Source organism: Haliotis cracherodii, unplaced genomic scaffold (genome assembly GCF_022045235.1).
Source record: "Haliotis cracherodii isolate W230 unplaced genomic scaffold, xgHalCrac1.p SCAF_15, whole genome shotgun sequence".
Classification (NCBI taxonomy): domain Eukaryota; kingdom Metazoa; phylum Mollusca; class Gastropoda; order Lepetellida; family Haliotidae; genus Haliotis; species Haliotis cracherodii.
This window is the reverse complement of record NW_027266270.1, coordinates 8,301,017-8,311,364: the sequence shown is the minus strand read 5'-3', so window position 1 is coordinate 8,311,364 and position 10,348 is coordinate 8,301,017. Positions and strand designations below refer to the sequence as shown.

The window sequence follows — 10,348 nt, the reverse complement described above, 5'->3', positions numbered from 1 at the left end:
AAATGGCCTTGACATTGCTGTACAAAGGTTATTACTTTGAATTTAAATGCACAGAGACATATTTTTGTATATGTGATGATAATAATATTTGTGTCGTAGTATTCAAGAGATATCAGTATTTAATTCGTGTCATTCACCTTAATGCAAAATTCGATGTTAGTCCAGGAGCGAATATTTTAGGACCGTCGCTATTATTTCCGGTTGATGTGTCGCTGTAACTTGACAACTCAGAATATAATTGCTGCGAATCTATTTGGACGATTCAGGTACATACAGCATCGATATCAAATTGATATTCAGTTTCATGGTTATATTAAGTCACTAATACCTTCATAGGCGGCAAAAAATATAATATTCGCTATTAATGTAATAAATATGCATCTGGTACGAAGTTAAATCGTTTATGTCATAATGTATCTAGCCTATTTGGCTGATTCATGTTTGGCTGATTGATATCTACTGTAAATAGAAAATAATTTCAAACCCGCATACCAATCCTATAAAAGCTATATTAGCAAGTTGCCTCTGTCTGTCGCTTTGAGGTGGTTCATGGGTTTCAAAAAGTGGTAAACGACTGAAACCTGCATTGCTCAAACTCACCCTCTCTGTGGCTTAGTGTAAACATGGTAAACAAGTCTTTTCAAGCTAAAACAAACTTGAGTAACCCTACGATCTACACCTAGCTTTGTTGACAATTCTTTATTCCCATTCAAATATATGTTGAAATCTGATTTACAAATTAAACACAATAACATACTAGCTTCAGTATCTACAGTTTCCCCCCTTTGCCTTTGGTATTTTAAGTCAGACCAGGTCCCCAGTACATCATCATGCTTGTGGTAAAAGAGGACTAACATATGGATAAAGTGGCACAAACCTGGGACTCGGGTAGGAGTGTGTCAGTGTACACTGTCAACTTGCATTGATGACATGGATTGTTCTCATGTTATTTTGCAATAAAGAGGGTTTGTGATCCTGGTTGATGATGATGATGATGATGATGATGATGATGATGATGATTATTGCTGAGTGGCGATAAACAACACTCCATGTATTGTTTTATTGCAGGGAACTATGATGCGGGAGAGGGAGGATGAGGAGACTCTGTTTGACCAGGAGACTCTTCTCAGTACAGGATCGCTCAAATTCGCAGGACGGTCAGATTGGTGCCGCAAGTTCACCAAAACCATTGTTCTATCTGGGGCCTTCTTTGCTTTGGTATGCATCATGGTGGCTTCATATCATGCTTTTAGAAACCATTTAGAACCAACTAGTATGTATGTTTTTTCTTGGTCAGGCAGGGAAAGAAATTGTGATTTATTTCTTAGTAAGTGTGATTATCTGCCAAGGAGACAACACTATCTTTCACTATTATTTTGTCTCCAAATTCCTGTGTTTTTGGGGTCAGTAAATTTGCAACCAAGTAATATACAATGAAAAGACTTACGTTTTTTTGTTTTGATTGTGAGTTCCAGAAATGCCTTGATTCAGAATCCTTGGTTTTTGAAGCATCAATGATCTAAATCAATTCAGGTTTTACTCCCCACAAAAGTGGTTTGTTATCTGCACAGTTGTAGAATTGTAAGTCTTTAAAATCATTTTGTACTTATAAAAATATTGATAATTCTAAGATTGAAGGGTCTATAATTGTTAGTCATTGATATTGTAACAGTTCTTGTTTCTAATCTCCAGGGTCTGTGTATAGCAATCCCTGGCCCGACTCTTCTTGACCTTGGTGCAAGGGTCAACACCGACACGGAGCACATGTCACTCATCTTCACTGCCCGATCACTTGGCTACCTCATCGGCTCGGTCATTGGGGGCTTTCTGTTTGACCACTTTGACCAGCAGATCCTGCTGTTCTACTCGCTGTTCTTGACGGCGATCGCGACGACCGTCGCCCCGTGGTGCGTCTCACTGTCTGCACTGGCTATCATGATCTCATTCCAAGGCATCTCCATGGGTGTGCTGGATACAGGTTGGTCAATGTCTCCATCAGTTTACATTGTCAAAATACCCGTGAAGATCCGGGTTAGAATAGGTGTTCAGCAACCCATGCTTGCCGTAAAAGGCGACTATGCTTGTCGTAAGAGGCGACTAAAGGGATCGGGTGGTCAGGCTAGCTGACTTGGTTGATGCATGTCATCGTATCCCAATTGCGTAGATTGATGCTCATGATGTCAATGGATTGTCTGGTCCAGAATTGCATATTTACAGAGCGCCATCATATAGCTGAATATTGCTGAGTGCAGCGTTACACAACAAACAAACTAACAAACAAAGAAGCAAAGGCATTGTTAAAATAACTTACCAAAGGGGTAGCTTCTTAAAATCATGAGTTTATGTTTAATCAGAGATCAAGCAGTAGTGAACTTCATTCAAACATTTATTAAACTTCTGATAAAAGTTACTGTGCAGTTATATACCCCTTTTGTACTGCTTTCTCTGTAAAAGAAACCCTAACATATACAAGATGGTCATGTTATCTTCTGTGCTTATCTGTGACTATTACTTACCGATTGTGGGGGGGCATGGGTGGCCCAGTCTTCTAAGCCGCCGCAATTCACTGTGCAGAGTTGCATCCCTTAGGCACGCCAGAAACCTATGATTGTGGATTCGAATCCCGGTTCGCCCCGATTACGTTTCTAGGTTTGTCAGCACCATACCCATGCTCGTGGGTTTCACAGAAGTGGTAAACGTCGGAGACCTGCATCACTTCGGGCTTTCCTCCCACATTAAGCTGACACGCCGCGATATAACTGGAATAATGTTAAAAGCGGCGTTAAATCCAACTCACTCACTCACTCACTCATTTACAGATTGACCTAAAAGTTGATCAGGGGGTGCTTATTAGAGTGGGGCGCTTATTACGGCAAATATGGGCTAGATGCCAGATCTCTACATTTTCTTGTTTTACAAGCTTACCATAGTTACAGATGAACCTAACTTTTTTCAAGTAAAAAGAGACAAAGGATGAGGAATGATAATGGCCGATTTTGCCCATTGAAATTTAAAATTTAAAATAATGGAAATATAGATATGAAATTTTTTACAATGTACAATTGGCTGACAACTAGTAATTCTTTCTGATGATATTTTCTGGGCATCGAATACTGAATAACACACATAGATCTGAAAACACAGCGTTTCTCCTAATTACGACTGCTATGCTTTCAGGTGGAAATGTCTTCTGTATCAAGATATGGGGAAAGAAGAGTGGGCCGTACATGCAGGTCGTTCACTTCGCGTTCGGAATGGGAGCCTTTGTGGCGCCACTTCTTGCACGACCATTCCTCATCAACCAGGACCTTTTGGCAGCCACGAACCAGACCATCCCAACCAATGGACTCTCTTTGTTAACTAAAGGACCTCATGCATCGCTGCTTCGGGCTGAGTTTGAGAACCCCCACGATAGATATTTACGAGATCTGACTGCCAATCTGAATGTATCAGACCAATCACTAAACAGTTCCACGACGATGATACCACTCTCTAATGAAGCTTCTGCTTTCAACAACTCTGTATCCACGACAACCACGCAGGCAACAGAGAAACCGATCAAACCAAAACATATAAATTCATCTGATTTCAAGAAAAACCATGCAGGAGGTGAGAATTTGAAAGATGTAAATAAAGGGAGTGTTATCAGAGATCCAGGTGATCCTTCACCTACAACTCCAATATCAGCGACGTCCCAGGGTGTTTCCAATCTGACATCTCGTGGAAACATGTCGGCAAATGGTACAGGTGCAGGTCAAAATGAAACTGATATTTTGGGATTGTCGACAACTATTTCACCATCCTCATCAGCATCAGCATCAGCATCAGCATCAGACTTGATGGTATCGCCTGTTATAACTACCCCAAGCACCACCTCCACCACCACCACACCTCCACCTACTACTACTACAAGTTCCACTACTACAAGTTCTACTTCTACTACAACTACCACTACTACTACCACTACTCCACCTACCCCTGCTCCAAATATTCCACCATCTGCAACCGTAAAACCTTCATCTGTTGCTCCTGCTGAATCCACTCCCCTCACAACTACTCCCACTGCAGAAACTACAAATGTAAACGGTTCACAAACAGAATCTACGGTATCTGTGACAACAGAGAGAGCAAAGAAGCCTGCAACATTAGGCAGCCAAGTCGGTTCGGCCCTGAAGTTGTTAGTTAACATGTCGAAAATTCAGTTTGCGTATTTGATCATCGGAGTTCTTCTCATTTTGATTGCATTCATGTTCCTTGTTTTGTACTGTCAGGATCGGAACCGCCCTTCCATTTTCACACGTGACGAAGAGCATGATGGTAGCTATGGGAAGGAGTCCCAAGGTTACCGAATCACGATGCTTGTCATCCTTTTCTTCTTCTTCTTCATCTACGTCGGCATGGAGGTCACATTCGGAGGTCTCTTGTCCACATTTTCCTATGAAAAAATGCATTGGAATAAACCAAAGAGTGCTGTTTTGACATCTATATTCTGGGGCTCCCTAGCCGCTGGTAGAGGATTCGCCATCTTTATTGCACGATGTTTTAAACCACCCTGCATGCTTGTAACAGATCTGGTGCTTTTGATTATCGGTTCCGTAATCTTATGTTTCGGCATAGGGAATATCCCTTACAACCTGTGGATCGGAACTCTGATAATCGGATTCGGAATGTCTTCGATTTTCCCAACTGGGGTCTCCTGGGCCGATCAGTACTTCCCTCTAACTGGAAAGTCTACTGCAGTGTTTGTTGTTGGGTCTGCCTTAGGGGAAATGTTGATCCCATTTCTAACAGGCTTGTTGTACGAGAAGAAAGAGAAGATGATGCTGATGTACATGATGCTAGCGCTGGGAATCTTGCTGGGCGCCATTTACATCGTCATGCAGTGTTTTGCTACAAGGCGGCGCAAGGTTTCAGCAACGGCTCGTAACGGTTTTGTGCCTTTGAAGGATGACGAAAACATCTCCATGGACACGCTTGAGCAGAACTTTGAGGGATCTGGTCTCCTTGAGACGTCCCGACACCGTCCTGCTCGGAAACATCCCAAACCAGCAAACATGGAACTTGAGTACAGTCGACTTGTTGATATTGACGACTGATCTGTCAGTCAAGTTGTCGTCATTTGGAAGTGATATATACCTGTATATATACATATATGAGAGATTTATGAGAGTGTGGATGTTGGGAGAGAATGAAGCTTTGAATTTTTGTCCTGAGGTAAACTGTAAAATGTTTTTTAAATACTCATGTATTTGTGCCATTACTGATTTTGAGATTACCTTGTTACTAGCGGTCGTGTTGCAGAAGGCTTTATTGAAATCTCAATTGTTTTCATGTATTTGAAAATGTCTGTCCTTTTGAGATGTATTTTTTCCCTTTAAGCCAGATTAGTTTATTTTTTTGTTTTATAGATTTCTTTCTGGTTTGGAAAAATATCCCAGGAATTGGCAATGTTGTCTAACTGTGAGGCTATTTTATCTCCTGAAAAGTTACTAAAAGCTTTTCACTACATTGCTTAAAAATTGTCAGTGTCATGTAAAATTATAACTTGCTCACTCACTTCAAACATGTGTTAAAATTTTGTTATTTCAAAAGAATTTTTCTCTCTTAACAAACTTTAAGATGGGCTTGTCTCTAAACATGACAATTGATAATCTGGCTGGTGAACAAATATTGAAATCTAGAAAATGAAACATGCACTTTCTGCACACCAAAGATGCACTTTTATGTAAATAGTTCACAAATATGTGAAATGTTTTTGGCATCTGTGCAACAGTTAATTCCAAATATCACTGTTTGTGTTGTCATTGTGCATGACGATGTTGCATGGTGGAAATTCACAGTTACGACTGAATGGACCTCAGTCATGGCAAGCAAACCCTTGATGCAGAGGTCACAGATATTTAAACATTGACAGTACACAAGTTATATGTCTGCGTTTGCCGTTACCATGGTTACAATTAGAAATATCAAATGGCTAAAAAATCAAACATATTTTATCATACATCACTCATATGTTTTACCAAAAGTGGCGCTGGTACTTAATATTAGATAATATTGTTATAGTGCTAATTGAAGACCATTCATGTCATGTTACGTTGTGGTACGTCATGTTAGTTTATGTACATTATGATGATATCATAATCATCACAATTATCTACCCACCAATTCTTAAGCTAAATTAGTGCTGATATTAAGCATGTAAATAATTGTGTGCAAACTAGTGCTTGACAAATTATACATCAATGCAATCATTTATATAGGGCTTAAAAAAATAAAAGAATTTGGTCTCAGGCAATGTTTTTTGAAAATATAGTGCGGGTGGGTTGTGTCTTTTTTGTTGTTGTTGTTGTTGTTCAAACTAGTATGTAACAAATATACAGTTGTATAATCAATGAAACAATTGTGTACATTTAACCTGGGAAAGGGCCTCCCTACATAAATGTATTCCTTGATGAGTAAAATACTGGAATACAAGTTGGGCTTGGAAGATTTAAGGATTTTTTATATATATTTAAAAAAAAATTGAGATAAGAAACGAAATATGTGACAAACTTTATGTTGATGCGGGTGGTGCCTGAGAACCAAGAGCATTTTTTTTGTAGCCTAGTATTGAATTTAGGGTTGATTGTAACTATGGTGATCTTTTGAGAGTTAGAAGCCTAGTTTGACATATCTATGTAGGAAGTCTTAACCCTTTAAGCCTTGTAGGCCACATACACAAATTGATTTTCTTTTTTTTAAATTGAAGGAAGGTCAATTTTATAAATTGTCTTATATTTCAATTTCATAACCACTAGATGAGCTATTGTGAAATGAAGGACAGGTTGCATAAAAAAGTGCAGCTACAGATTGAAAATAACTTGAAACCATAACTGATGCCGTATCTGTAACTGGAACCACATTTAGCTTGCAAAATAATATAAGGGTAATGCTATTTTTCAGGGCATTATCATTTGCAGAAGCCTGAGGTTTTCCATTAACTGCCCGACGAAGCTAAAATGGATGGAATTTGTTATCAAATAAAAAGAAACAACAATATCGGTTTTGAAACATTTACTGCAATCAACATGAATGTCACTGACCCACTTCTACAAATATGGAAACATCATAGAACAAACCAGATGACGTCACTTTCTCTACCCTATGACGTCACCTAACAATGGCCGTGATAATGGCCCGTCGTCAAGCAGTATGAGGGCATTATCAAGTTACAGTGGCCCGCTCATTTCTGATAACATGCAGGCGGTTTAATGATAATTCTATCAATTTTAGCTATAATACGTAATACTATGGGGTTCAGCTAATTTTTATGATCAGTTGGTAATGAGAAACAAAAGATTTGTATATGTGGCCTCAAGTTTTTGTAATTAATGTTGCATGTTCCATGTTTTTTGTATGATACTTGTAGCATGTGCAGGCAATGAATATTCATTTGGAATTGTAGCATTCTTTATACCAAGCACTTACCAATGCTTGGACACTGTTAAAGTTGACAATTATGTGGGCCTTGTCAAAGTTTGATGAGGCTGAAAAATATGTTCATTTTATTTTCATTTTGGCCTCAAATAGTGAAAACTAAATTTCAATGCCTGTGAAAAATATATGACATCCCAGCAGTCATTTAATTCAGATAAATAATAGCATTCAAAGTGTCCTTATTGAAATAATTAACTCCAATATCTCAAGGAAACAAGGATATACCTCACGATATACCTCTGTAATTGATTTCATTGTAAAACAAAAATTGTCATACGTCCAATCTCCTTGAAATCAGATTTTTACAATACAATGTCTTTTGTATGAAGGGTGGACAAAATTTCCAGAGGAGATTCCACCAGGTATATCCTGAGCAAACTTTGATTGTCCAATCATATCAAAGAATGCATGTGTTCAGTTTTCTATAACGATTCAGCGGAGTAGTCGGGTAGCCCAGTGGTTAAAGCGTTCGCTCGTCACGACGAAGACTCGGGTTCGATTCCCAACATGGGTACAATGTGTGAAGCCCATTTGTGGTGTCCCCTGCCGTGATATTGCTGGAATATTGCTAAAAGCGGCGTAAAACCATACTCACTCACTATAACGATTCAGCATTACTTTACCAACTCGATTTGTTAATATTCACAACTATAATAGCACAGCTTTTATTATTTCCATTTAAACTTAAATTTATGAGATACAGAAATTAGATGGGCTGATCTGAATGCTCTGCTCACTTGTTCCAAGAATTTAGAAGCCTTGACACTGTTTGGCTGATTAGACAGTTCACCTGACGTGACCTCCTCTGAATAGCTTTAAAAATCTGATTTTTAGAGATTGTCTTGCATCCATTTTTGAGCTTCATCAACCATTTGACAAGACTGCTGTAATGTTTAGAGTCACTAAGCACCATGGGTATATGTTATCGATAGACTAACAGTGTATGTTCGTACCTTGCTGGTACATGTACTAGGAAATCTGTTTTCTGTTGTTCCTCATCTCAAGCAGATTCTAAATTAATGAAAAATCAAAAATCAAAAATGAAAAAAAGGTTTTCATGTGAAACCACTTGCCTTGTGTATATATCATCGTGCCAGCGTTTCCTCTTTCATAAAAAATACACACTAAAAACAGTGCTGTATTTTATATTGTAAAGATATTTAAAATAGGGAAGTAACTCTGTCTATTGCTGTGTTAATTTCGTCTTTTATACTCTCTGTTTTTTTTTTCTTTTTCAAGCTCCAAAAAAACACAATAATGATGCCTTGAGTTGCAGATTCTAACTTTACAGCCAGGCCATTGTGGACAAAGTTTTCTCTTACATGTTTTAGAAAACAATATACATTTTATTGTCTGTATTCTTAATCAAACATATTCGTTGTTTCAACTTGTTTTTCTTCTTCTTGTTGCGTGCACCCTCGCCATCGATGAACCAGTGTGTGATATATCCATTCTTTCATGGTGACTAGCGGGACCCATTCCTTACAGTATCTTCGGGGGCACGGGTGGCCCAGTCATCTGAGGCGCCGCGATTCGCTGTGTAGAGTTGCGTCCCTTGGACATGCCAGAAACCTATGATTGTGGGTTCGAATCCTGGTTCGCCCCAATTATGTTTCTAGGTTTGTCAGCACCATACCCTTGCTCGTGGGTTTCACCGAAGTGGTAAACATCTGAGACCTGCATCACTTTGGGCTTTCCTCCCACATTAAGCTCACACGCCGCGATATAACTGGAATACTGTTAAAAGCGGCGTTAAAGTTTAACGGTTAAACGCAACTCACTCACTCACTCACTACAGTATCTTAGTTTTGAGCCTCATTCACATTGCATAGCAGTCCAATCAAATTAAAAACTAAGCTGGAGAAATTCTATGCTACTTCAGTTGTAAGAGAAGGTGATATCCATTCTGAAATTAAGCAAAGGTTGCAATTGGGTCCAGGGTATTTATCAGTACAGAATGGAGATATAATACCCTGCATAACAGAGGATGCTACTCCTTCTGAAGCTAAGTATTGAGATGAGAAACAACGAACATAATATGGATTCCATATATGCTGCCATAGTCTTTTTTATGATTTGCCCCGGGTTCGATTCCCAACATGGGTACAATGTATGAAGCCCATTTTTGGTGTCCCGCTGTGATATTGCCGGAATATTGCTAAAAGCAGTGTAAAACCATACTCACTCACTCATTTTATGATTTGCAGGAAATGATTAGAAAATGTGTCTGCTCTGTCCATTACTGAACTGTACTTATTGTATTCATTGTATTGATTGTATTCATTGTACTCATCCCCTTATCTGTGATGTTTTTCAAATGAAAGATATTTTCATATTAAAATAATTATTTTCACCGACATATTCTATTGAAGATGTTCACTATTTTGTGTAGTTAAAACTTTGTGAATGTACATAATCACATTGTATCTTGACTAGAAATTTATATCATGTATGCATAATATGTACAGTGATACAATTTTGTAATCAACTTGTATGACTATGAATGTTTGAGGTTTGATCTTCGTCAGTACTGATGGCTTTGTTTACTCTACGTTACCCCATCACGTGTGACTACAGACAGCTGTATTGCAGTAGAGTCGCTGTTTTGAACCAGTGAGCCAAGCGACTGCAGTCCAATGAGGGCTGAGTACTCAGATTACGACACACACTATATCTCCTGCAACATGTGCTACAAACTTGTGGGGCCCGGGTAGAATAGGTCCGGGGTAGAATAGGTCTTCAGCAACCCATGCTTGCCGTTAAAGGCGACTCTGCTCGTCGTAAGAAGCAACTAACAGGTCGGGTGGTCAGACTCGCTGACTTGGTTGATGCATGTCGTCGTATCCCAGTTGGTGGATCAATGCTTATGTCA

At 39.0% G+C, this 10,348-nt stretch overlaps 1 protein-coding gene across 1 annotated transcript; it reads left to right on the top strand.

Annotated features, from left to right (window-relative positions):
- Nucleotides 1–193: 193 nt before the first annotated feature.
- Nucleotides 194–8,489, top strand: LOC139462228 (sodium-dependent glucose transporter 1A-like). The gene is made up of 4 exons (XM_071243822.1): nt 194–266; nt 1,069–1,218; nt 1,693–1,978; nt 3,178–8,489. Exons 2-4 carry the CDS (start codon nt 1,075–1,077, stop codon nt 5,094–5,096), a joined length of 2,349 nt encoding a protein of 782 aa, XP_071099923.1. The 5' UTR covers nt 194–266; nt 1,069–1,074; the 3' UTR covers nt 5,097–8,489.
- Nucleotides 8,490–10,348: the final 1,859 nt, after the last annotated feature.